General features: G+C 44.5%; 1 protein-coding gene across 2 annotated transcripts; it reads right to left on the bottom strand.

The window, feature by feature from the left end:
* On the bottom strand, nt 1–27,989 carry HCRTR2 (hypocretin receptor 2). Of its 2 annotated transcripts, none has more exons than XM_081187081.1 (7): nt 27,531–27,989; nt 13,381–13,559; nt 10,504–10,747; nt 5,721–5,836; nt 4,050–4,270; nt 2,635–2,756; nt 1–830 (listed from the first exon to the last, which is right to left on the bottom strand). In XM_081187081.1, the coding sequence occupies exons 1-7, from the start codon at nt 27,931–27,933 to the stop codon at nt 580–582; spliced, it is 1,536 nt and encodes a 511-aa protein (XP_081043207.1). In that variant the 5' UTR covers nt 27,934–27,989; the 3' UTR covers nt 1–579. The 2 variants fall into 2 exon arrangements, with proteins under 2 accessions (XP_081043207.1, XP_081043208.1); XM_081187082.1 differs by having other exon boundaries at nt 13,399–13,559.

The raw sequence follows: 27,989 nt of genomic DNA, 5'->3' as shown, positions 1-27,989 counted from the left end.
CACTCTGTGAGGTGAGTGGGGCTGAGAGACTTCAAAGAAGTGTGACTGGCCCAAGGTCACCCAGCAGCTGCATGTGGAGGAGCGGAGACGCGAACCCAGTTCCCCAGATTATGAATCTACTGCTCCTAACCACTACACCACACTGGAATCACATTCAACAAATGATGTCACTATTAGTATCAATTAGTATGGCCATATTAATATAGGGTTCAGTTATGCTATTTTATGAACAACTTGGTAGAGGCAAAATTGGTCCTAATGTGATTTCCATCATGATGCTTCCCCCTTTCTTACTGCCAACTTTGACTGAAACACAAGATGCACCCACTCTTTATTGAGAAAGGAAATACGTCAGAAGCTCTGACCAGTTAAGTTATATAAAAAAATTAATGTGTTCCCAAACAATCTTATCTTACAGTTCAAAAGCAAAGGCTGTTAAAATCATGCAAGCTTCCAAACAAGGCTGTGGCTTCTTTTAGAAAATAAGAGGTGTTCATTGACTATCGTTCCTTTCCAGTCTGCAGTACTCTGGTTACTGGTTGAGACAACTGGATGCACAGATTTCCACTTACAAAAGTATTAAACCGCAGAGAAATTGGGATGCTCCCAGCTGTGAACAGGTCCATTGCCATTTGTTGGGAGTGTGCTTATATGGGTCAATGCAACGTGCTCTGATAACTTGGTAGCATGGTCAAAATGGGTGATCTGGGTGGTCAAGGATTTCCGACTTTCTGTGCTTGCCCGTCCTCGAAGCCGGTCCTCGTTGTGGTGGCTAATGCCAAAGCAGCAGCAGCAGGAAAAAGCTGCTTTGAATTCTTCTCGGAATTTTCCTGCCAAACCAACAGCACCAGAAGCATGAGATAGTATACTATGAACTGGAATTCCCCCCCCCCCACCAACAATTCATGTGTGAAAATGAATCCTAATTTCATTGATTTTTTTAAAAAATGCCACTGATACAATTTGGGTAAACTAGGGTTACCAGACATCCCTGGTTTCTGGGGACAGTCCCGGTATTTGCAAATCTGTCCCTGGACAAATTCTGTCCCCGGAATGTCCCCAGATTTGCAAATCTGTCCCCAGGAAATGTGGCAGACCCTGGGCCCAAGCACACATGCATATTGCATAAAGGTGCAAAGCTCTTCTTTCCCACCCTGTGAAACATAAATGCGCAGAGTTTTTTAAAAATTGGGCAACACCCCCCCCCAGCTCCCGAGCCCCCCTGATCAGTCAAAACAAAGGGGGAAGGAGATCAGTACCGCCGGACGTCCCCGGTTCCCCTTTGGCAGTGGCAGCAGCAGCAGCAGTCAGCAGCCCGGAGCCAGCCTGGTAAGGCAGTTGGCTCTGGCTGGCTTCAGGCGCTGCCCGCTGCCGTGGCGCCCGTCATTTTTCCTCTCTGGAAGTCCCCATGTGATGTGTCTTGTGTGTAACGCATCATATGGGGACTTCTAGAGAGGAAAAATGGCGGGCGTCACGACCATGAGCAGCTCCTGAAGCCAGCCAGAGCCAACTGCCCTACCAGGCTGGCTCCGGGCTGCTGACTGCTGCTGCTGCCACTGCCAAAGGGGAACCGGGGACGTCCGGTGGTACAGATCTCCTTCCCCCTTTCTTTTGACTGATCGGGGGAGGCTCGGGAGCTGGGGGTGGGGGGTGTTGCCCAATTTTTTAAAAACTCTGTGCATTTATGTTTCACAGGGTGGGAAAGAAGGGCTTTGCACCTTTATGCAATATGCATGTGTGCTTGGGCCCAGGGTCTTTTGCCTCACTATCCCCACTACTGGCTCCCTGTTGATAGCTTCAAAAAAAAAAAAAGGGGGGGTCCCTGGATTCATTGGAAAAAATCTGGTAACCATAGGGTAAACCCCAAAGAGATAATGACATAGCTTCATTAAAAACCTGTTCATTGCAAAATCATAGTATTATTCCCCCTCTTGGTTAAATAGGTGGATTCATGGCACATGTAGCGAAGAGAATATAGAGTTGGAAGGGACTACAAGGACCGTCTAGTCTAACCCCCTGGCAGTGCAGGTACCTTTCGCCCAATGTGGGGCTCAAACCCACAACACTGAGATTAAGAGTCTCATGTTCTACCAGTAAACCCAGTAGAGACAGGGAGTTCATCTGTCTTGTCCTGATGTTGGCAGCAAGGGTAGTGTGCAAGCATAACCCCCTCAGGCAGCCACCAGCAGATAGTCTGATAGGAAATTACTCATCAGCCTGAAACTCAAAGCAGGGAAGCCAATTGGAGGCACAAAATATTCCCACCCCCCAACAAGAAGATAAGGGAAGCCCAAAGGCTCATTTATTTACTGTTGTTTTTTTTAAAAGACATTTCTATACTGTGTAATTGTTCACATTTCTAAGTGGTGAACACAAAGCAATGGGGCAATAAAACTTTTTCCTTTTTTTAATCGTTAGATGGAACACTGTCTTAAAATGATGGATCAAAAAGGGCTTGTCCACATGCCTGGAGTGTAACAGGGAGGGTGGCTGCCTAATCTCAGTTGGGAAAGAGTTCCATGGGCTCAAACCCATTACATTGAATGAAAGACTTCTAGTAGTTCTGAGCTGTGTAGCTAAACCATGCGGGGAGGGGGGGGCATTGATAAAAGGCAGCAGAACTGAACGACTTACCACTGAGGAAGTTATAAATAATTGGGTTTGCTGCACTATTTGCATATACAAGCCAGTGGGAGAATGTAAACCAGGCATACACTGTTTCTCTGTCATTGGCATTGTTGAACATCCCAAACACCCTTACAAAAAGAGAAGAAACGAGAAGACATTAGAAATCTGATTAAATCTCAAATTAGCTTTCAGTTTGAAAGATTTGTACACAGAATATGTATCTCAAAATGCAGAGGACCACAAGGACACAGTGTTTTCATTATTATTAAAGGAAAGGGCCTGTGTGTGTTCTCCAAGGGAGTGCAAATCTTATAAGTGACTTCTAAAGTTTACCGCATGCCTTGATTCAGATAACCACACACTGAGAAATATTTCCGGTCACCTCTGGCCTGAATGCTCTGTGTAAAGTGAGAATGGTGGTGCTGATGGGGGAACAAGGATTGTTCTGGTCTTGGACCCGGCAAATGTTGGTCCTTACCACACTAGCCCTGATCAAGGAGACCTGCTTAGAGACAAGAAGTTACGTGGAATCTTGCTACTTTGGTTGCCCTCACAGTACAAGGCTGCACTCCTCTGCTGGGTGTGCATACTCTAGTTCTGTTGTTTTCCTTATTCTTTCAGGAACCTGGCTTATCACCGAGACAACATTAATATTTGCTTGTGCTCTAATTTCCTGTTTACAGAGAAACACTAAACTCACCTAAGCCCCTTTACTCAAGTCCCTAAGACTGGAGTGCCCTCTAGTGCCTTTAAGTGTATCCTGCAGTTCTTGATTGTTCCCAATGTTGCCTCTTGCAAGATGTCAAGCATGGGCTTGCTGTGGTCAGAACCCTTTGGTTCTTCAAGCAGGTTCTACCACCCTGCCTCTTTTCTCCTTCTCCTCTGCTTCTGAGCCTTAAGCAGCAGCTGAAGGAGCAGAGAGGTGTTTCCACACTTCTTGCTCAACTGTGTTGACAACTAGTCAAGCCAGCCATGTTCACATCAGCTCCAGTTTTGCCTGCCTTTCTGCAAAATTAAAAACCACATGCTAATACCAGGGTCGGGCCATAGCTCATTGCTCAAGCTCATTTCTTGTCCACTGAACGTTCGAGGTTCAGTCTCCAACATCTTCAGCAAATAAGGATTTCACATGACAGAACTGGAAAGGATTTCTGCCCTAGACCTTGTAGAGATCTGAGTCACTGTTGACCATTTGTTTGTGACTTTATGATTTTAAAGTTTTATGTTCTAATTATTTTATTGTATTCTTTTTGACTTGGCAGTTCATAAACAAACAAACAAACAAACAAACAAACAAACAAACAAACAAATGCTAATTTTGCTATAGGGCTAGTCAGCTGCAAAATGGAATCATCCTGCTACCTAAAGACTAGAAAATCACACACAGATGCATATTATTACTCATTGTGTATTAAGGTTACCTTTTTAATACATTGAGAATGCTAATTGGGAGATAGCAGAGGGCAAAAACCAAGAGAACGACCATGAGCATACGTGCTGTTTTCCTCCGGGTTTGGATTTGTTTGATTTCAGCTGCCACAGCACTAATCCTGAAATTTGCCGATGGCTTCTGCCTTTGGGTTTGCGCTGTGGATTGCAGAGGCTTCCACTTTCTCTGAATCACAGATGAAGTTCCTGGAATCTAGCAGAGCATAGTAAAGGGAATGTTAATTATTTCCATTTGCCCAAAGGGAAAATCTGTTAGGCTCACTGGCCCAGAGACAATAATAATAATAATAATAATAATAATAATAATAATAATAATAATAATAATAATAATAGACACACATGTTGATTTCAATGCAATCTCTTTTCTATGGCTGAAATGAAAGATGCCTTTCCAGAATTGTGTTCATTTTGCTTATGCATCTCCATTCTGAATGTGAACCCCCTTTTGTTAGCTATAAGAGAGACCTGAAGAGGGAACTCAGTAAAGATGCTGAATTGATGAAAACTGGGAGGTAACAGATGGCCACCTTGCCAACTTTGGAGCTTTGTGTGACATTTGTCTGATGATGGTTCGTCTAGGAGTATTAAAAGCAGAATTTTAAAATAATGTTTTAAATTGTATTGTATTGGTTGCATTTTGATTTTGATTTTCTTTTGTATATGGCTTTGTAAAATTGGGTTACAAATTTAGCAAATTTAAACTTAATACCTGCTATACTACTGTAGCGCACCCATAAGACACACCTAAGGATCTAGTTTATGGGAGCATATTGCTAACTTAGCCAAAGATTCATAAACATGTTCAGAGAGATTATTGGTCCAAAATATGGAACTTTTTTATGAATAAAAAAAATCAAGTTGGCAAATACAAGGGATAGCCGATGAACAACTGATTCTCTTAATGAGCTCTAATATCACTGAAAAATTGTGCCCAACTGTGCACAATTTCCAATGATATTAAAAAGCCACTATGGTACACCTGCTCTACTTGATGTGACGTACCTGAGCAAAGAGTCAAATCACACTAGCTAATAGGTGTTAAGTAGGCTTGCTGTGTTAATTCTCCTTAATATAACACCTTGTTCACTTTGTCAACTGCACTTGAAAAACAGAGATATGTTATTTTCCATGAGTGGGAGTAGAAACAGCTTCTGCTAATGTATTAAATCTACTCTATCAACAGAAATAAGAAACAAGAAAACATAATATGTATCATGCCGAAGTGCAATGTAAACGTTTCTGAAATGTTTACAACATTTTTCTTTCTCTGTTCTAGGTGATTTTTCCATTTCTTTTATCAAGCCTTCATCCGAATGTAAACTAAGAGCCAGGGAAGAAAATGATCCTATCTTAGCAGGAATAATTTCATTTCAGCTCTTTAGAGTGAAAATGTAAGCTAAGAATTTGTGGACTGGATGCAAGCACTTACTTTGCTATATCAGTTCATATGCTTGGATGGTTTTGGAGAACATGGTGTTCCTTTTTTGGTGAAAGATTGCTTGCATGTGAATTATACACAATTATTCTACTCTGTACCATTAATATATTTTTGTGTCCATTACTGAAATACATAAATATGTCAGTCTTTAAGAGGCATCATGAAATGGATCACACAGATGGATCTCACAGCAAAATAAGCTTACCTGCCGGCACCATAGCTTTTGAAATATCTGTAGGTAGGCCAACACCATCAGACACAGTGGGGCCATATATGTAACCAGGAAAAAACAAGTGTGATACATTTTAGGGTAGACTTCAGCTGCAAAGAAAACCAAAAAGGACTTGAATAACATCTCTTTTGATCTTCTCTACCTGCGCTCATTTGAAGTTGTTAGTTGCTATGTAATTGTTAATGCATGCAACAAACATATTGTAAAATTAAAGGGCTGAATAGATAGGATCGTTTCAAAACAGGAGCCTTTCCTCCAAAACATTCCAAGCACATTATTAACCAAGGCCACTCAGATCCTAGCATGTTTTGCATGTGGTGAAAAGCCTTTAGGGTAGGGTGTTTCACACTTCGTGACCCCATGAACCAGAGCACGCCAGGCACTCCTGTCTTCCACTGCCTCCTGCAGTTCGGTCAGACTCATGCTGGTAACTTCAAGAACACTGTCCAACCATCTCGTCCTCTGTTGTCCACTTCTCCTTGTGCCCTCCATCTTTCCCAACATCAGGGTCTTTTCCAGGGAGTCTTCTCTTCTCATGAGGTGGCCAAAGTATTGGAGCCTCAGCTTCAGGATCTGTCCTTCCAGTGAGCACTCAGGGCTGATTTCCTTAAGAAAGGATAGGTTTGATCATTCATATATATATATATATATATATATATATATATATATATATATATAAAATCCCTTTGACTTTGCAGCTGACTAGATTGCTAAACTAATGTTCAGAAGCATTTGGAAGCACCTAGCCATCCAAAGGCATTGGTTACACCATCGCCTGAAGACCTTGCTAAAAGATGAGGATGTAGAAAACAATGGAGAGCAACCTTGAAATCAAGGTTGCGAAGCTTAGATTTCCAAAATTGTTGGCCCCCTGGGGTAAGGGGCAGAAGGCCAGCTAGGATTGTTAGGAACACAGGAAGCTTTCTTCCACTGGTCCATCTACAGTATTGTTGACGTTGACTGGTAGCAGTTTTCTGGGGTTGCAGACAGGAGGTCTCTTCCAACTCTACCTAGAGATGTTGAGGACTGAGCCAAGGACCTTCTGCATGCAAAGCAGATTCTCTACCACTGGACTGGACTGGACTGGACTGGACTACCACTCTACCTTCACCACTTGCAGCCTGGTCAGAACCTTGTGGAGTCAGGAAAAGTATTGAACTGTGAGGTGAAGATCTAGGATGGAATCTGGCATATAAGGGGTTGAGCCACAGCAAATCTGATGGGTTGTGGAAAAAGCTAGCCAATACATATAGCAGGTTATGGGGTGGTGCCAGACAGAATTGGGAGGTCACAGGCTTTTGAAGCCCAGTGCCTGTTACCTCCTAATGGTCAGACCAGTGAAGTACTAGGTGGTTGGTAGTCCTGCTTTAAGTGCTTTGTACAGAATTCTTCAATGGTGTGAATCTCCCAAGGGTTCTATAAATATGCATGAATTACCCGTTTCCAGCATCTGCAACTGTGATGTTATCTGGGTAAATCTGTATCTTTCACATGAACCAGAGAGTCGTTTTTCTCTTAGTGCACAGAATATATAAGAAGGTTCAGTAACTGTCTAGGTTTGAAAAGAAACATTGCTGTGTCAGGGAGCCAGAACTGTAATTGAAATTTTACTGCAGGGGAAATTACCATTATCTTAAGTATTTGAGCTCTCAACCGGCAGGACTCAAGAAAGCTCATAAAGAGCCTCCACCTGCCTGCACGGTGACCTTCAGGCAGCATAGTGCAAGTATAATTGCAGCATTTATTTCAACAACCATTGGAGGTTTATGGCTTCTAATTTAACATCTTTAGCTTTTCTTTTCTTTTTTTAAAAAGGGAGGAAAATGTAGAAGCTGCCAGGCTGTGTACAAGTCGATGATGGATCAAGATGGACGAAGAACGAGCCTTTTCCTTTGAAGTGGTCTCAGTCAGGGCGGGGATGCATTTGGAGGCAGAACTTCAAAGAAAACCCAGGGCACATACTTCACATAACAGTTGCTTAAGGACCTTTTGTGCTTTAAGTAGAACTAAAGATTCCACCAATGTAGCAATTATTACATCTGACTGACAGGATGGGTAGGAGTGTGAGAGAGCTGAAGGTTTCGTCATCAAGGAACCCAAATCCTTAGCTGCTGGGTGCTGTGTTAAAGCATCGGTGAAATTGCTGAATGGCTCTCAGTGCCTTGATTCAGCTGTGTGATTGCCTGTGCATATGTGAGGCTGGTGGTGAACTCATGGCCCAACAGTTACTACCTGCTGATCATGTAACTGCAGACCCTGTTTTGTGATACTATGACCAAGCAAATCAGGGCATGTCCCTAAAGAGGAAATCCTTTTTCCTAGGTTGTGTTCTATGTTGAGTTGGGATCCCATTGCCAGTCCCATGTGCTCCCAACAGGAAATTTTGAGGAATTATTGAACCTTTTTGACCATCATAGCTGGAAAATGGAGCACTGGAAAAGTAGAGACATTTCAGCTTCCTCACAGAACTCATCTCTGGGAGCCTGAAAAACAAATTAATTCTAATAGTCTCCCAGGGAAGTGAAAGTATGCTTGACACCGCCTTCTGGCAGGGATGGAGAAATTTCTTCCTCTCGGATTGGCCAATCCGGAAATAAGGAGCAAGGGGAGACTTAAAAGCTGAGGTCGCTGTGATGTCAGCAGGACTGACTTCCAAGCAAATGGATAAAGGGTTCAATCTTTTCCTTCACATACTGTTATTTCTATATGTAAGGTGCCTTTTGTGTGTGTGCTGCTGAAGAATCCAATCATTCAATCCCCTGACAGTCCAAAGTAAATTAAAACCACAATAGCAAAACAAAGTAAATAGTAAATGCATAGCAAACAGCAGAAGTAATACATTTGTTGTTGTTAAGTCGTTTAGTTGTGTCCGACTCTTCGTGACCCCATGGACCAGAGCATGCCAGGCACTCCTGTCTTCCACACACCAAAAACCCAAAGGCCTGGGGAAATAAAAATGCCAGAGCCAAGAAGAGTTCCTCCTTGGCCCCAAGCACACCTCCTAGGAGAGGGAATTCCAAAGGTGGAGTGCCACCATCGAAAAGGCCCTATCTTCACCTGACTTCTAATGACAGGGAGACACAGAGACCATCTGAACGATCAGTCATTTTACTTGTATGCCACCTTCTGATGTGATTCTGAAACTGCTCTGAATGCATGGGCTTGCAAGGTCTTGTGGAAGATGGCAGTCCTTAAGGTCTCCAGTTACCTTTGGTTATTCTGGTGATACCTTTGGTTATTTTGAGCTATCTAAAGGCCTGTGAAATTTCACAGATGAGGTGGTGGTTGGGAGGGAGAGAGCGTTTGCATGTTTCCCATAGGCACCTGACCAGTTCCTGTGAAAACAGCAGACCCATCCCATGTTTCTATGTTCACATGTTCAAGTCGTAAGCTATGTCAACATAGGCACAATATAGGCCCAACACAGACACCAACATAGGTGTCAAAGGGCACCGTTCTGGGCTGTATAGAGCTTTCCTCTTAACAGTAACCACATTGTACCCAACACTTGTACCCAGCAATGCTGCTCAGTGGGGTGGAGAACAACTCACCTAGTTTCGCAATGAAGAGATCATGAATTTTAACAGGGGGAAATGTAAAGTATTGCGCTTGGGCAAAAAAAATGAGAGGCACAAATACAAGATGGGTGACACCTGGCTTGAGAGCAGTACATGTGAAAAGGATCTAGGAGTCTTGGTTGACCACAAACTTGACATGAGCCAACAGTGTGACGCGGCAGCTAAAAAAGCCAATGCAATTCTGGGCTGCATCAATAGGAGTATAGCATCTAGATCAAGGGAAGTAATAGTGCCACTGTATTCTGCTCTGGTCAGACCTCACCTGGAGTACTGTGTCCAGTTCTGGGCACCACAGTTCAAGAAGGACACTGACAAACTGGAACGTGTCCAGAGGAGGGCAACCAAAATGGTCAAAGGCCTGGAAACGATGCCTTATGAGGAACGGCTAAGGGAGCTGGGCATGTTTAGCCTGGAGAAGAGGAGGTTAAGGGGTGATATGATAGCCATGTTCAAATATATAAAAGGATGTCACATAGAGGAGGGAGAAAGGTTGTTTTCTGCTGCTCCAGAGAAGCGGACACGGAGCAATGGATCCAAACTACAAGAAAGAAGATTCCACCTAAACATTAGGAAGAACTTCCTGACAGTAAGAGCTGTTCGACAGTGGAATTTGCTGCCAAGGAGTGTGGTGGAGTCTCCTTTTTTGGAGGTCTTTAAGCAGAGGCTTGACATCCATATGTCAGGAGTGCTCTGATAGTGTTTCCTGCTTGGCAGGGGGTTGGACTCGATGGCCCTTGTGGCCTCTTCCAACTCTATGATTCTATGATTCTATGATTTCTGGTAACTGAGACACAGAGGAGAAGGGTGGAGCCAGTGAGGAGGTCAGCACTGTGTGAGTGCTGTGGTGGAACCAATCTGATGCTCCCGCTGCTGCGTCCACACCGCAGAGACCTCCCTCCTACCTTGCCCTCCCCCCCTCAGTTATAGGAAGCAACGCAAGCAATACTGACCCACCCACTCCACCTCACTGACTGCTACTGCTTGTACCTAAGAAATCCAGTTAGAGCTTAAAGACAGCTAAAAGCCAGTGCCAGAGAAGATCATGCAAAGTCCTGGTTTCAACCAATACCCAATAATTCAGGAGATAAGATGTTCATACAGTGGGTTTGTTAACTGTACAGTTTTCCTTCCATAATGTCCATGTGGGCAATTCCAGTCCTGTGGTGAAAAACACTCACCTCCCCAGTGTTCATCGCAAACCGTGAATAAGATGGTTTTGTTGGCTAATGCTGGCAAGACATGGCTGCACTCCATGACGAACGCCTGGGGGATCATTATAATGCAGGACACAATCCAGATAATGATAATGCTGTTCCTGGCCCGCTTGGCTGTGCTTTTAAACATCAAAGGGTGACAAATGGCATACCATCGATCCAGGGCGATGCAACTCAGGGTTAGCACGGAAACAGAGACCGACACAGTCTAGGAAGGGGGGGAAAGGAACAGAAGGGCAACAAAACATCAGTAAAAACAAGGAGGAGGGAAAGGTTGCTTTGGCACTTTTAACGATTCTTTCAGAATCACATTAACTTTCCCCTCCATGGGCACAATCCAGCTAACAAAAGTCACCTCTCAGTCCTGTTAAAAGCAAAGGACTGGACTGTTAGGGGTTTTTCCTGACTCCCATACCCAATTTATTTGGGGGTGGGGTGCATAGGAGGAGGGGGGAGGGGGAAGTCTTTGCACAGGATTGGTTAGGTAAATGCCATCTAGAGTGCCAATCATCTGCAAATGAAAAGCAGTCCCCCCCTTTTTTTAAAAAAAGCATATTCTTGTTATGAATCTGGGAGTGCAAGGCACACTAAATTTGGGATTAAGCTAGTGGTAGGTTTTAATTTAAGTCTGGAGTATCAAAGACAGGAAATGGCCAGACACGTGTGTATTTAGTATCAATCAAGTGTGTCTTTGAGCCATGCATGATCTTGCTAATCCTTTAATTAATCCAAGTGTTACAGCTAATTAAGTCAGAACTGGCCTACTGCAAGTGAGGTGTTAGCAATGAGTCATTAGCAACTACAGTATAAGGGATTGAAGAAACTTACCATAGAGTGCAAAGAAATAAGCCCCTTTGATTGGAGAGATAAAAGCCAAGAATCTCAGAGAAGGGAGGGGAAGTAATGTGGGCCAGAAACTGAGTGAGGTGGGATAATAATAATAATAATAATAATAATAATAATAATAATAATAATAATAATAATAATAATAATAATAATTTATTTATACCCAGCCCATCTGGCTGGGTTTCCCCAGCCACTCTGGGTGGCTTCTAACTGAATATTAAAAACAATACAGCATTAGACATTAAAAACTTCCCTAAGCAGGGTAGTTGTTTATTGCCTTCACATCCGCTGGGAGGGTGTTCCACAGGGCAGGCACCACTACTGAAAAGGCCCTCTGCCTGGTTCCCTGAACCTCACTTCTTGCAGTGAGGGAACCACCAGAAGGCCCTCACCGCTGGACCTCAGTGTCTGGGCTGGATGATGGGGGTGGAGATGCTCCTTCAGGTATACAGGACTGAGGACATTTAGGGCTTTAAAGGTCAGCACCAACACTTTGAATTGTGCCTGAAGATCTTTCAGGACCGGTGTTATATGGTCTCGGCCGGCAGCCACTCCCAGTCACCAGTCTAGCAGCCGCATTCTGTATTAATTGAAGTTTCCAAGTCACCTTCAAAGGTAGCCCCACATAGAGCACATTGCAGTAGTCCAAGTGGGAGATAACTGGAGCATGCACCACTCTGGCAAGACAATCTGTGGGCAGGTAGGGTCTCAGCCTGCATACCAGATGGAGCTGGTAAACAGCTGCCCTGGACACAGAATTAACCTGAGCCTCCATGGACAGCTGTGAGTCCAAAATGACTTCCCAGGCTGCGCACCTGGTCCTTCAGGGACACAGTTACTCCATTCAGGATCAGGGAGTCCTCCACACCCGCCCGCCCCTTGTACCCCAAGAACAGTACTTCTGCCTTGTCAGGATTCAACCTCAATCTGTTAGCTGCCATCCATCCTCCAACTGCCTCCAGGCACTCACACAGGACTTTCACCGCCTTCACTGGTTCCAATTTAAAAGAGAGGTAGAGCTGGGTATCATCCGCATATTGATGAACACCCAGCCCAAACCCCCTGATGATCTCTCCCAGCAGCTGCATGTAGATGTTAAAAAACATGGGGGAGAGGATGGAACCCTGAGGCACCCCACAAGTGAGAGCCCAGGGGTCTGAACACTCATCCCCCACCACCACTTTCTGGAACGGCAGTGACAAGCAAAAGTGCAGGATGCAGAGAAAAATGGCTAGTGTCTGTTGAATCAAATGCTGTGCTTCTGGAGAAGGTAAAACCGCCTTGGAGTGTAATGCTGGGGACCGCCCCCCCCCCCCAAGCAGGCTCAAGTTGTGTGTATATGTGTGTAAATAAACCATATCTCATAAAGAAACCACAGTCTTCACCGTGCTTCATTTTCCCAATGAAACACAGGCCCAGGTGGGAAATTTGTGCTTGGAATCTCACACTTCTCTGGGGATTGGGGTGGCATGTTACATTATGTTTAATGAAAGGATGGACTCTCTTCATCTAGTAGGTGCTTTAGAGGAAAGGCCTGATGTGGTGGGAGAAATTCTATGATGGAGGGATGTGGAAGAAGGCCAATAAAACAATGGGAGAGTTTTGGATATAAATGAGACGAATGCGTTAACACCCTAAGAGGGCCCTGTTTCTCCCATAGCTGCAGCATTGGATTGTAAACAAGCACCAAACATTGCTCTGTCTGTCCTCTCCCAGTTTGCTGTTTTTACACCATTGCTACCTCTGCTCCCAACTCTGCCTTTTTCTGTTGAGGGATCCATTTGCTGTCTTGCACTAAGCCCCTTAATCCCCCATCACCTCGCCAGGAAGCTAGTTTGGCTATTTCCCAGAATTAGAAGGTTTAATTAACTTTTAACACTTGCTGGATCCAGGGATTAGAGGGGTCAGGCACTGGACCTCAATGCATAACACTATACATATTTATATTAAAATGTAGCCCGCCCAGTCCTCCCCCCCCAACCTGGAAAACAATACCTGCAAATAAGGGATCACCTTGCACAGGCTGTCCCCAAGGAACCACGTCTCGGTGATATCCACCACTAACGTTGCTGGAAGACAAGTGATGGTGACAAGGACGTCAGCTAGTGAGAGGTTGACTATGAAGTAATTGGTGACTGTTCTCATGTGGTGGTTTTTCCATACTGCAACACAAACTATTTGCAAAGAAGAATCAATAGGGACATCAGGAAACAACAAATCAGAACAATGCAATTATCTTGGTCCAAGAGGAGTGACCAGAAAAGGCCAGGGCTTGGGAACCAAGTTTCTCAATGTTGTGCCTTCTAAGCATTACCTAATCTTCCATATCTTCTCCCAGTTTAAGATCCTCTCATTGGGTACACTCAGACGGTTTCTACGTCTCCTGTAGTGAAAGGAGGGATCTGCCTGGGATGCCCAAGCCATATGATTGTCTTGGAGAAAGAACAACTGCCTACATTCTTGGAGAAGGCACAAAGAAGCGAATATACAGATGGGGGAACTCCCATCATTATCAGTGACTTAGATGAGAGCCTTCTCATGCCCATGAACATCAATACTGTTGCCAAGAGGTTTAAAATGAAAATGAGAAAAAGGTACCTCTGATAATAATAATAATAATAATACCTTTATTGTCAATGTACAACCTGTGTACAATGAAATTAACCGAGCCTCCCTCCCCTCCCCAAACACTCAATCTCATTGCACTCTGTGTGCTTGTCGCACAACACACCAACCCCGAAAATCAGTTGCACTATATTATTTTCCCTTCAGCAGCCCATGGATAGAAACTTTTTTTTTAACTTGTTGGTATGACTGATTATACTTCTATATCTTCTGCCCGAGGGTAGAAGATTAAAGAGGTGCTGGCCGGGGTGTGAATGATCCCTGATAATTTTTCTGGCTCATTCAAGTCTTGCTCATTCAATGTCCTACTATTATGCTATTATTCAATGTCCTACTATTATTATTTAAGCATTCAGTTTGCTCATATCAAGGTGGAGGCCTGCTGTCTAGTCCCACCAGTGTTTGCCTGCATGCTGAGTTGTAAGGGGAAGGTCTACAGTAAGGAGCCTTCTGTACAGGCTCCCTGTGTGATTTAGAACTGTGAATATATTTTTTTTTTTTTTGGGGGGGGGGGAGCATTTCACACAGGGAACTTGCATGAGTTCAGAGGACTTCCAAATCCAGAGTTCTGTTCTTCAATTCATGGAGGTCAGCTGGCACAGGAACATGAAAGCATGGGTCAACTGTGTGTGCGCACACACACCACTCTCCCCAAGGGATTTAGAATCACTTCAGTAAAATGAATGTTCAAATAATGGCTCATGGGCTTCAGCCCTCTGTTTCAGTAGCGTCCAATGAAATGCCTCTGAGCAGCTCACAAAGCAAGTCATGGCTGCAGTACCACCCTCCCAGGACCAGGTATTCCAAAGTAGACTGTGATCATATCTCATAGGTTTCCTTATCTGAATTGAGTTCCAATTTTTAAATTCAAGAATCCACATGAGATTATAATTTTGGCTGGATTACAGAATGAGAAGGGATTTGCGCCATCTTGGAATTGGTTCAGTGCTTATCTAGTTGATTGATGATGCCTGCAATCCTGAGCAGACTTACTATGGAGGAAGCCGCAATGAACTTGGTGGGATTTACTCATGAGTAGGGATGGGGAAGGAACTTGGTTTGGTTCTCACACTTAAATCACATTTTCCAATGCAACGCATGAATGCACATATAGCTGTCCTGTGAAATTCACACTTATCCAAATATTGAGAGGCAGTTCTCCAGCCGATATTGGAAGACAGTATGCATTAAAATGCATATAGCAGTGAACATAACAGACAACAAATAACTGACAATTTTTTCATATAGTTGGGGGTTTTTTTGGCATCAGATTTTCAAATCTGCATTTGACTAGCAAAATCATGACAACAGAAATATTATTCTCCCTCTTAGGAATTATTTTGCAGTTTGGAGGAGTGGGGGGGGGATACTTAATTTGTTTCATCACTTTCTTGCTTGAAGAACATCTGAAGTGTTTGCAGTTCATTCATTTTGCCACAATGTGTCAGCCTGCTCCTTTTCATCCTGGCAATAAAATAATGGCGAGGATTTGCCTCTAGCAAAGTCCTGGTCCTTGCACTAGGGGAATTCCAGCTTCTAAGAACAGATCTCAAGAATGGGTCCTCCCCCAAACCACAGAAGGAGCATTATGTGTGCAAAAAACCACCACTATATTCCTTTCTCCACCATTTTTTTGCTGCACAGATAACACCACTGAGACAGATTCCGTGACAAAATAACAAGCAGAGGTGGCCATGTGCTTGATGGAAGAGCATTCTCCACCAGCATCACCACCAGCATCACAAATTCAAGGATGGTGAGGGGTCCAGGCCTGCTCCTTAACCCCAGGCTCAAGAATAGGTTTATACTAAACCAAAAAAGGTAAAAGGTAAAGGATCCCTGACAGTTAAGTCCAGTCCCAGATGACTCTGGGGTTGTGGCTCTCATCTCGCTTTATTGGCCGAGGGAGCCAAAGTTTGTCTGCAGACAGTTTTTCCGGGTCATGTGGCCAGCATGACTAAGCCACTTCTGGTGAAACCAGAACAGCGCACGGAAACGCTGTTTACCTTCCCGCCGGAGAGGTACCTATTTATCTACTTGCACTTTGACGTCATGGGGATTCGAACCACCGACCTTCTGATCGGCAAGCCCTAGAATCATAGAATCATAGAATCATAGAATCATAGAATCATAGAATCCTAGAATCATAGAATCATAGAATCCTAGAGTTGGAAGAGACCACAAGGGTCATCGAGTCCAACCCCCTGCCAAGCAGGAAACGCCATCAGAGCACTCCTGACATATGGTTGTCAAGCCTCTGCTTAAAGACCTCCAAAGAAGGAGACTCCACCACACTCCTTGGCAGCAAATTCCACTGTCGAACAGCTCTTACTGTCAGGAAGTTCTTCCTAATGTTTAGGTGGAATCTTCTTTCTTGTAGTTTGGATCCATTGCTCCGTGTCCGCTTCTCTGGAGCAGCAGAAAACAACCTTTCTCCCTCCTCTATGTGACATCCTTTTATATATTTGAACATGGCTATCATATCACCTCTTAACCTCTTCTTCTCCAGGCTAAACATGCCCAGCTCCCTTAGCCGTTCCTCATAAGGCATCGTTTCCAGGCCATTTTGGTTGCCCTCCTCTGGACACGTTCCAGTTTGTCAGTGTCCTTCTTGAATTGTGGTGCCCAGAACTGGACACAGTACTCCAGGTGAGGTCTGACCAGAGCAGAATACAGTGGCACTATTACTTCCCTTGATCTAGATGCTATACTCCTATTGATGCAGCCCAGAATTGCATTGGCTTTTTTAGCTGCCGCGTCACTCTGTTGGCTCATGTCAAGTTTGTGGTCAACCAAGACTCCTAGATCCTAGATCCTACTGCTCTCAAGCCAGGTGTCACCCATCTTGTATTTGTGCCTCTCTTTTTTTTTTTTTTGCCCAAGTGCAATACTTTACATTTCTCCCTGTTAAAATTCATCTTGTTTGTTTTTGCCCAGTTCTCTAATCTGTCAAGGTCATTTTGAAGTGTGATCCTGTCCTCCCAGTTTGGTGTCATCTGCAAATTTGATCAGGATGCCCTTGAGTCCATCATCCAAGTCATTGATAAAGATGTTGAATAAGACCGGGCCCAAGACAGAACCCTGTGGCACCCCACTAGTCACTCTTCTCCAGGATGAAGAGGAACCATTGATGAGCACCCTTTGGGTTCGGTCAGTCAGCCAGTTACAAATCCACTGAGTGGTAGCATAGTGGTAGTTTACACCACAGCGCCACCTGCGTACCCAATACTAAACCTACCGAAGGGCAATAAAATGCCAGCTGTCACAGAACATAAGAAATGTGTGAATAACTCAGATGAATGTCACCCAACAGTCCCGCTACCATACTCCCAGGAACTGGCACAGCACATCCAGAAGCACACTTCCAGAAGCAGGCACACCACTTCCGGTGGCAGAGGAGGAGGAGGAGGAGGAGGAGGAGAAAGAGTTGGTGAAGATAAGGTGACAATGTGTGTGGGGGGGGGCAGCCACAGTGAATGTGGCAGGCAGGGGTTGGCTGCGGTGGGGAGGCGGCATGATGTGGTGTGTGAGTGTGTGTGCCTGGATTTGTGTGAGAAGATGTCAGAGGGTGTGTCTTGGGCAAGAGTTTTGCTGGATTGCTGCATGCATTACAGCACTGTGTGCAATATCTAAACTCAGGGTAAACAAACCCAGATCCCACAGATACGCCTAGTTGGTTTTTAAGCAATATTTTTTCAATGCAATGCACCGCTCCACTCTGTCCAGGTCAGAGACCTGCTGCACTCCTCAGCTGCAGTCCTCACCTTGTGCACAGCTGCTGCCTGGCCAGGCCAAAAGAGATGTGGAGAGGGGCAGTTTCTGCCACAGTGGGTCAGGCAGGTGAGCAAGTGTGGCCTGGGCGAGAGCATAAAGCTCTTCATGGCATTCTTGGAGCAATGTGCAGCTTCTTTGGCATGAACCCACAGCAGCAGCAACAGCAAAAAAGCAACAGCCCGCCCCCCTGAACCAAAGTAAGACACTTTTCAGTTATGTCAGGTGCTATTTAAGAATTGCAATGCTGAAGTGTCCACTATAAGTGCCTGCAAGGAAGATGGATGGGGAGAAAACCAGAACAAGGTGGCTGCTTCCCTGTGACCGTACTCCCCCCATGGCATCCTAGCTGCTCCACCAGGTCTAGTGGACACCAGCTGCCACTGGGTAGATTTGACGAATTTATGACTTTTCTGACTTGCCTTTCTTCCCTCCTGGAACTCAAGGACACATGCATGGAGTTCCCACTTTCCATGTGTCCCCCTATCCAGGCTTGGCCAGGCCCATACCTGCTTAGCTTCGGCACATGGCTTCTGAACATGGCCTGGTGTCAAGGAATTGGAGGCTGCTAGGGAAACAACGGGGGAGACAGACAAGTATAGAGAGCCCAAGCCGGTATTCAGCAGTGTCTCTTCCTCGTCAGAGGAGGAAACTGGCAGGGTGGAGCCTAGGGCAGGACCCAGCCACTCACAGGGCCGAGGAAAGAGGAGGCATGATTTCTGGAGATGGGTCTGCTGGCAACGTCACAGGAAGAGGGCAGATGACTCATCTGAATCCTAGAGTATGGACGTTTGTGTTTGAACTCTCATGAACTTCTTTTAAGCTGAGAAATAAATCTTGTACAGAGATGGCACCATGCCCGGAGCTTATCAGCACACCGTTTCCTCACACCTGGGATGGATGCAAAAATGCCCAGCTAGCTTGGCAAAAACCATGACCAAGTCAGCCGTATTGCGATACCATCATCCATGAGCCAGTTGTGAAATGGGAGCGTAGATCTCTTTATCTAGCTTAATAGAACACTTAAAAATATGGCCTTTATTCATCTACTGAAGAAATGAAGGCCATTCTTGAAGGACATCTTACTAAGAGCCTGTTGAGATATAAAGGCATGTGCACTTAAACAGCAACTAAAAGAAAAAAACCCACTCACTCTTTCTGTGGTTAGACGGGTTTCGAGTGAGGTGAGAGGTGAACCATTATTAAATCTGCTGACTGAGTGCAGGATAAATTCCAAGTGCTGATCGGAAGTGAGCAGGGAGCACAGACATAGCAGGCCTCTCTCCAAGGGAGCAGTAACAACACACTTTGCAAAACACTGGCTGCTTCAAGGCTACATCTAGCAAAAATCATAGCAGCACATTGGCAGGGTCTATGATGGATTTTTTTTATATCAGCTGTAAATCTTCCTGGATGATGCCTTTCTCTTTGCTCCATGTGGCAAGCGGTTCTTGACACCTGCATAAGAGGTCAACCATGGTTGTAAAGCCTGACCCGCCAAGGGACAGCCCCAGATTTACAGAAGCTGTCCCGGTTTCTGATTTGATCCCAGAGTGTCCCACTTTTCCTTGGGATGTCCCTGTTTTCATTGGAGAAATGTTGGAGGGTATGGAGTTATGCAAGCCTCGAGCCAAAGAGATAAGTAACTATACAACCTTAGACGACATCTGAAGGCAGCCCTGTATAGGGAAGCTTTTTAATGTTTTATTATGTTTTATTATGTTTTTATATATGTTGAAAGCTGTCGCGAGTGTCTGGGGCAACCCAGGCAGATGAGTGGGGTATTATTATTATTATTATTATTAAATTGGATATCCTATTTTTGTCGGAGAAATGTTGGAGGGTATATAAAGCACAGGATGCAATTCAAAGTCCAGGCAAGTTAATTCACATATACAAGAATTTGACAGAGAAACTGGTGCAATGTGCAAATGATGGAACATTCTCATCTTCCTTAACATGCAAAGCGAATGGAGTCACCTTTGGGTACACCAGTTGTTAAATCGCTTGTTATGAGTTTCCAGTCAGCTGACGGAGCTCAGGAAAGTTCATAGTTGAAATTAATTTGCAGATCCAAAAGGCCACTGGAAAATTTATTGTGACCTTCTATTCGACGTGGATCATGAATTTTCATACGGCAACGTCAGGAGGTTTGAAAATGAATGTTAATCTGGTATGTTTATTCTCTCTGACCTCAAGCCTCACTTCATCTGGTGCGTTACCATTATCATGTCTAGAGCATCTCATGAGTGTGAGCGTGAAGCTCTGCACAGCAGCGAGGAGCTGCTTCTATTGGTCAAGGCTCCCAGAATTTAGAATTTAATTTAGAATCATGTGCAGGGTTCTAAATTCTCAAGTAGAGAAGACCCTCCACTGTAGACTTTCACCCTCACAGTTGTGGAATGTTCTAAACATGATCCCAGATGGCGTGGGGCTTGGCAGCAAACCCCGCTTTCCCACACATGTAAGAAGGATGAGCAGCTGAGTAGGGAGTTTGTCTCCTAGACAGGAGTTCAAATCCCTGCTCAACATGAAGCTCATTGCGGTCGGGGTGTGTGTGTGTGCGCGCCCTAACTTTATCAGCTTGACTTTCCTCTGCCATCAACTTACTGTAAGAACATAAGGAAAGTTTGCTGGACCACCCCAAGGCCTATCTAGTCTAGCTTCCTGTTCTCACAGTGACCAACCACATGCCCGTGAGAAACCCACAAGCAGGTCCTGAACACAAGAACACTTCTCCACCATCTTTTCTGAAACTGGTATTCAGAAGCACACTACCTCCAGATGTGAAGGCAGAGCATATCCATCAAGGCTAGTCCTGTACATGGGATAAACTGCACAAACCCTTGGAGAAAGGATGGGCTACAAATGAGAGACATCACACATAAGAGAGAGATAGAGAGCGTTCATTGCATTAAAAAATTGTAGAATGTGGATGGTCAGCTGGTGGTTCATAGGCTACTTCCAACCTCACTGCCACATTCTCCTACCCCATGCCTTCTTTCCCCTGCACCACCAGACAGAAAGTGCAAGTTGGTTTGCATAAGAGAGGCTTCCTTTCAAGCGGACAGCACATTTCCCCAACACTGGACTGTCCGAAGGAAGTTTGCCCATTGCTGCTTCTATGGATTGTAGACCTATGGATGTTTTTATATGATCCAGAATAGATGTCCAGCATTCTCTTCCCATATTGGCCAGCCAGAAGCATATGTGAAACCAAAAGCAGCAGAAGTCCTCTGCTGTTTACCTCTTCTCCTATTCAGAACTGCTATTCAGAAGCATACGGTCTAAAGCAGGGGTGGTTAACCTATGGACCTCTAGATGTTGTAGAACTACAATGCCCATCAGCCCCAGTCAGCACAGCAAAATGGTCAGGGGTGATGGGAATTGTAGTCCTTCAACATCTGGAGACCCACAGTTTAGCCACCTCTGGTCTCAAGTGATCACCTTAGGGAACTTTCATTTTTAGAAGTCTATGAAGTTTTCTGTATAATCATTGCTGATTTTATTGAAGCCATAAATTGCATTTGCAGAGGATATGAAATCTGAGAGGCTTCAGAGAGAGGGAGGACAAAAGAGATAACCCAAAGATACCCTCTCAAGAGAGGCAGGAAAATAGCATCCACAACAGATCAGAAGCTCTGATACCTTTGCATCACTGCAATCTGGCAGTTGGCTGTCGCTGCTGTGTTCATCCTCATAACTGCTGTCAACATATACTGACTTATAGGACTTCTCTTGCATTTTTCCCTATCAGTTTCTGCCCAAATTCTCCCTATTCCTTGAATGAAGAATGCAGTGCAACTTAAACCAGTTCTTTCCTATAAGCACATAGATCAGGGCCTTACTTACCATTAGGCAGATTGAGAAGGCTGCCCGAAGTAACTGGTTTTGGGTGTCATGAAAGGGCAGGGAATTTTTGGTTATTGAATTTATTATCATTGTATTTTTGATGCAAGTGTGGGCTGCTTGCAGATATTTGTTTTGCCTGAGGTTCCAGAACTGGCTTTCCTTAGACATTATGTACTATTTCCTGAAGAGATGGGGACTCTCAGGCCTGAGGACAACTGGGGCCTCCAGATCTCTCTGCTTGACTCACAGGATTCACCATAGGATACATACCTCCCCAGATCACACCATTCACTGGCCTTGTTCCATACCTTCCTCAAAGGCTTTTGCCTAACCAGAATGTGTCCTTGAGTGATGATAATGTCTGGATGGAGAATGGATAAGTGGATAAGTATGCGCATCTGTCAGGGCTGCCTCAGGTCCCAGCTCACAAAGGACCAACGCCAGGTTTACTTTATATACAAAGAAGTTTATTGCAGTTCATTTTCCGCTCCACAGCCGAGGCGCGCAGCCCCACGTCTGTTATGCTTAGACCGTTGAAGTCCCCTCTGAGTCAGTCCCTCCCCTGCACCAGTTTAAGAAGCTTGCGCTGCTCCACCTCTTCCTTTCTCTCCTTTTCCGCAGGGTCTTCCTGCCTGCTGGGGTTTCGCCCCTCCTGGATTCCCCTGACGCTGAATCCCCAGACTGCTCTCCTGCGGGCTTTGGGACCTGGCTCCTCCTCCGGGCTCCCTGTTCTTCCGCGCGCCTGCACATTTGAACTTGGCGCGCACGCCCAACTTCTAACCTTTCTCTTGACAGTTACACTACTCCCTTCACTACTCCCCTCCCCTTCCGGGAGGATGGCTTGCTCTGACCTCCCCTCCTTTTCTGCTGCCGGAGCTGCTTCCCCTGTCACACTGGAACCTCCCCCCCCTTCGCTGCGCTCTGGTGGGGAAGCTGGTCCTGACTCCCAGCTGCCACTTTGGGATCCCCTGCTGGCCCCTTGCCCTCGCTGCGTCCCCCCTGGGACTCCCCTTGTCTGGACCACAGGCGCCCCCTTCTGGGAATCCTCTGATTCGCTGGAAAGACTCATGGAATCCCTTGAGTCATTGTCATCCTCCTCCTCACTGTCCTCGGACTCTTCCCCATCGTTGCCCATCTCCTGCCTGCTCTGTGCCTCTCTCCCTGAACCCCTGACAGTATCCCTTTGACTTCTGCATAGCTGAAATGCAACCTCTGCACAAAGGTGAAAGTCACATCTGTTGCTCTGTCCACTTTGGCATCTTGTCCTATCGACCACTAGAATTTGTCCCCTAGAAGATGTCCTCAGAGAGCCAGTGTGGTGTAGTGGTTAAGAGCGGTAGTCTCGTAATCTGGGGAACCGGGTTCGCGTCTCCGCTCTTCCACATGCAGCTGCTGGGTGACCTTAGGCCAGTCACACTTCTTTGAAGTCTCTCAGCCCCATTCACCTCACAGAGTGTTTGTTGTGGGGGAGGAAGGGAAAGGAGAATGTTAGCCGCTTTGAGACTCCTTAAAGGGAGTGAAAGGTGGGATATAAAATCCAAACTACTACTACTACTACTTCTTCTTCTTCTTCTTCTTCTTCTTCTTCTTCTTCTTCTTCTTCTTCTTCTTCTTCTTCTTCTGCTTCTGCTTCTTCTTCTTCTTCTCAAGGGAGCATGCCCCCCCGGCTTTAAAAGGTCCCCTACCTTGTGATTTACTGTTTCATCTTGGGCAGCAAAACATCTTCAGCCACCCTTGAAATACTTACCTCTCTTAGGATTTAATAAAGCTATCTCACTTGGACTTTTCAATGGGAAGAATGAAAAGATATCTGCCAGAGTGCTGATTTCATGCTGTTTAGGAATGCTGCTTCAAAGAAAACTAAGAGCTTATTTCAAAAGGAAATGAGGTCAGGAGAAATGCAGTGGTAAATGTGCAGGATAAACTAATTCCACACCCACTAGGACAGGGATCAGCAAACTTTTTCAGCAGGGGGCCGGTCCACTGTCCCTCAGATCTTGTGGGGGGGGGGGCAGGGCTATTTTTTTGGGGGGGGGGATGAATGAATTCCTATGCCCCACAAATAACCCAGAGATGCATTTTAAATAAAAGGACACATTCTACTCATGTAAAAACACTCTGATTCCCGGACCATCCACAGTCCGGATTTAGAAGGCAATTGGGCTGGATCCAGCCCCCAGGTTTTAGTTTGCCTACCCATGCACTAGGACTTTGTGATTCTCTTGCCATACTTTTCAGAGACAAACCTTTGTCTTTATATGCCAAAAATAATTCAGCAGAAGCATAGCCCTTCATCATTGCATCTCTATGCTGGGAAAACTGTGTGTGTGGCAAGCTGTCAATGGGAGCTGTTAAAGAGGGGCTGGCCTTATCATTAGGCAGAGTGAGACAGCTACCTGAGGCAGCAGTTGCTGGCCCCTCACAGTTATCTTGAATCCTCAACCATACCCAACTGTTGCCATGTAGATTCTCCTGGGCCCTCTAATCTGTGCTGCTGCCTCAGTTACAGTGGGTTATGCCATCCCATCACCAGTGTTGGGATTAAGGTTATGCTCTTGGTTTATTAAGGTCCAACCAGCTTCAGTGGGTGGAACGGTGGTGGCTGCCATCTTGTCTTTTGCCCTGGGCCAGTCCTGTGTTAAAGGCACAGAGCAGCCTTCACCAGCCTAGTGCCTTTCAGGCATTTCGGGCAGCAAACCCCATTGGCCACAGCTAGCATTGGCCAATGGACAGGGGCCAATTATAGTTATAGTCCAAAACATCTGAAGGGTAAGCAGATTATCAGAAATAAAGGCGGTGATACCAGTGCAGTGAATTCCTAGTGTGGAAATGCTCACGTTTCTTTGAAGGGTTATAGCATGCTTTTAATATAGATTTGATTACTTTTTAATTAAACCACGCTGTGCTGTGCTGGTGCCATGCAGTTTAATATTGACCTAAGCATCTAATCCACAAAGCACACGCATCCAGTTAAACTGGCTCAAACTACCAAAAGCAAATTATTGATCTACTGAGGATTTTGCTGATGAACGGTCTCACTGCTTTTATGGGATTAAAGCCTATGCAGACCAATCTGCTCCTCTCTGGCCTTCAAAATCCTGAAGGGAAAATAGAAATGCAACACTGTTTTAAAATGAGAAATGTATTCATTGTTCTAATGGCTAGCAAATTGGTTGTGTTAGCTGCTCTGTTGAATCCAGTGGGGCTTAGTTCCAGGTGAGTGTGTATAGAACTGCAGCCTAAATCAATAATACAAGAAAATATTGCTCAAAATGATTAGACTCAAGACAAGAGTGAATGTCTGCCTCTCTTTATCTGTAACTATGCTCACTAGGGCTCACCTGTTGCAAATTATTAGGCATCACAATGATAGAGTCTTTGACTGAAAAGGTTTCTGTGTGAGCACTAAGATTGCTCTTTCCTGTTACAATCTCTTATGTCCTCTGAAGAGCCACTCCTGACATTTAGGGACCCTCCTGTCTTAGGTATGCTGGATTTTCTCATATTTTCTCCCTGCCAGAGTTTGTGTCTGCTTGGAAGACGTCCAGAAGAGGAGGTGTAGCAGGAAGAGGAAGTGCTAAGAGCAAGTCTTTCATGCCTGTGTGATCTCTGTTGCATACTAATTTCCTAAATAAAACAACTGACTTTACTTTGAGTCTCCGAGTCTCCCTTCTGACCTGTTGGTGAACCTGCTCCCCTGACACTGATTTGTAACTGGATTAGTTTGGGATGTTTGTGTGATGTCCTCTTTCTTAACCTGCTTTACAGAATTCAGTTATGACTTCTGTACAAGGTGGATGAGGGAAGTGGGGAGCTCTGCCTCTCACGATTCACACCGGTTGAACTCAGCCAGATGCCTGGTTCCACATTCCCTCTCCTCATCTCTTCATCTCCCTTCTCTTGCACATGTTCAGCTTGTCAATATCCTTCTTAAGTTGTGGCACCCAGAACTGGACACTGTACTCCAGGTGTGGTCTAACCAAGGCAGAGTAGAGCAGTACTAATACTTACCTTGATCTGGTTTGTGGTCCTTATAGGCAGTAGCTAAGGGGGAGGGAATAGCAGCAGTGGGTGCTTTGCATTTCAATAGCTGGGTCATGCTTGCTTCACAAATGTACTGGAGTATTCAAACACATTCCTGAGCATGCTTTTTGGAATGTTCGCAACAGCTCTAGCTCACCAGAGAGTTCTAAAACTTCTTTCCTCACCACCCCTATTTGACATTGCTCTTCCTATGTATTTCTTGATCCTGCCACAAACAATGTGGATCAGTCATTCCCTCAAATCATCTCATGCATTTTAAGCAACATTTCGTTATCTATCATTTTATCAGCTTTTATTTGCTCCCTTACTTCCCATTTACATGCACCTTTCCTTTGTTTCTATAATGCCTGAATTAATGCTTCATCCTTTCTTGTTCCTGTTTGCTTCTTCCCTCAGTTCCTGATTTTTATACTATCTCTACCCTACCTACCATGCTTTACCCAACTTCACATTCATCTTCCCATTTCTCACAGATACACTTCCCCTAAGGGCCGTGAGTTGGATTGGTGCAGAATTTTAGTGATTAATTATTCTGTCCCTTCTGAACAGTCGCTGGATGATATAGAAGGGATGGGTTTAACTTTATCTCCCCTCCCCATCCTCAATACCCATACACCATATGTGTACAGCAATTGATATGTTCGCAGGGAGGGCCAAAGCTCCATACAATTTTTCATACTGTTGTCACTGACTTCAGCAAACTGCAACTGGCATGCAGCAAATGGCAGCTTTAAGCTCTGAGATTGTCTTAAATAACACCACCAAGACTATGGGATACAAGAGCCATCAGTATTGAGAACCGTGAAGAACAGCTGCTCTCTTTCTCAAGCTGAATGTTCATTCAGAATTTCATTCAGAATTCTGTTGAATGAAGTAGAACTCGTCATTCAAAATTCTCTTGGTATGAATGGAACCACTAGAGTAAAGTGTCATATGAAGAAAGATGTGTTCTGATTATATGAATGAGGCTTGAAGAATTCAGCACCCCTCCTCTGTGGACAGCAATAAAAAACACCAGTTGCCTTTGGAAAGCAAGGCAGCAGTTCAGTCTGTAACCCAATAAACGAAATAGCTGAATATGTTGCCTGAGAACTCACTGAACTTGATATGACTTACTTCCATGTAATTTGCTTAAGATCAAAGTGTTCCTCACTTATTACTGACTTGTTACAAGGTCTGGATTTAGGAACATGTTTTCTAATGAAATGAACTTACAGTGAAATCCTATGCACATCTGAACAGAAGTAATATCTGTTGAGTTCAATGATATTTACTCCATTTAACTAAGTATAAGACTGATGCCTCAACAAGTTAAAGGCTACTGAAATCCGTCAGATAAATATGTTTACCATCAGATAATTCTTTTAAAATGGAAATTGCATTTCTAACAGTCTCAAATGGGTGTATTATCAAATGCTTCAATCATATCCCAACAGAAAAGAACAAAGATTACGCATGTCAAAACCCTCAGAATAAATAGAAATCTTTTCCACAGTCAGAAAAAGAAATAATATTTCTAAATCTCAGTGCTGTATGGTTGGTTTTTAAAGTTTTATCAGTACAGTATACAAGTGGTGCAAAAAGATGGTATGAAATAATAATAATAATAATAATAATAATAATAATAATAATAATAATAATTTTTTAATTTATATTCCACCCATCTTGCTGGGTTTCCCCAGCCACTCTGGGCAGCTTACAACATATATAAAAACACAACATTATATATATATATATATATATATATATATATATATATATATCCCATATACAAACCAATAAATCAAAGAATCCAATAACAACAACAATAATACAAATATCTATAGGAGTCTAGTATACAAAATGTTACTCACCCAGGATGTTTCCAACGAGAGCCACAATAAACACAATAATATATCCAGCAATTAGAACCCATTCGTATTCCTTGGGATGCAAATATTCCTTCCAAAGGTATTGCAGAAATTCCTCATCATCATAATCTGCAGAGGGGTTTCCAAAAGCCTCCTGGGTGCCATTCAGCTCTATATTAGATGACCAGTTTCGACAAGATGGGAAGCCTTCCTCCACTTGAGTTAGAGACATAATTTGCTGAGCTCTGGATCTGAATCCAACCATCCAGTAGTTCAGGCTGTGATCAAGCCCATCCATCCATAGTTTATGTGACAGAAGAATGTGCAGAGAAAAGAGAAACAAGGGGGTGGGGGGGGAGGGAGGAAACAGCCCAGCGCCAACTGCAACTTCTATGACCAGTTTCATACCAAGGATTTCCCAGTGGAAAGAGGCATGCAGCAGTGCCAGGAGAGAGGAGGAAA

The sequence above is a fragment of the Podarcis bocagei genome (genome assembly GCF_964188305.1).
Source record: "Podarcis bocagei genome assembly, chromosome: 3".
NCBI lineage: Eukaryota > Metazoa > Chordata > Lepidosauria > Squamata > Lacertidae > Podarcis > Podarcis bocagei.
Note: the sequence above shows the minus strand (reverse complement) of the source record. Positions and strands in the feature narration are given on the sequence as shown.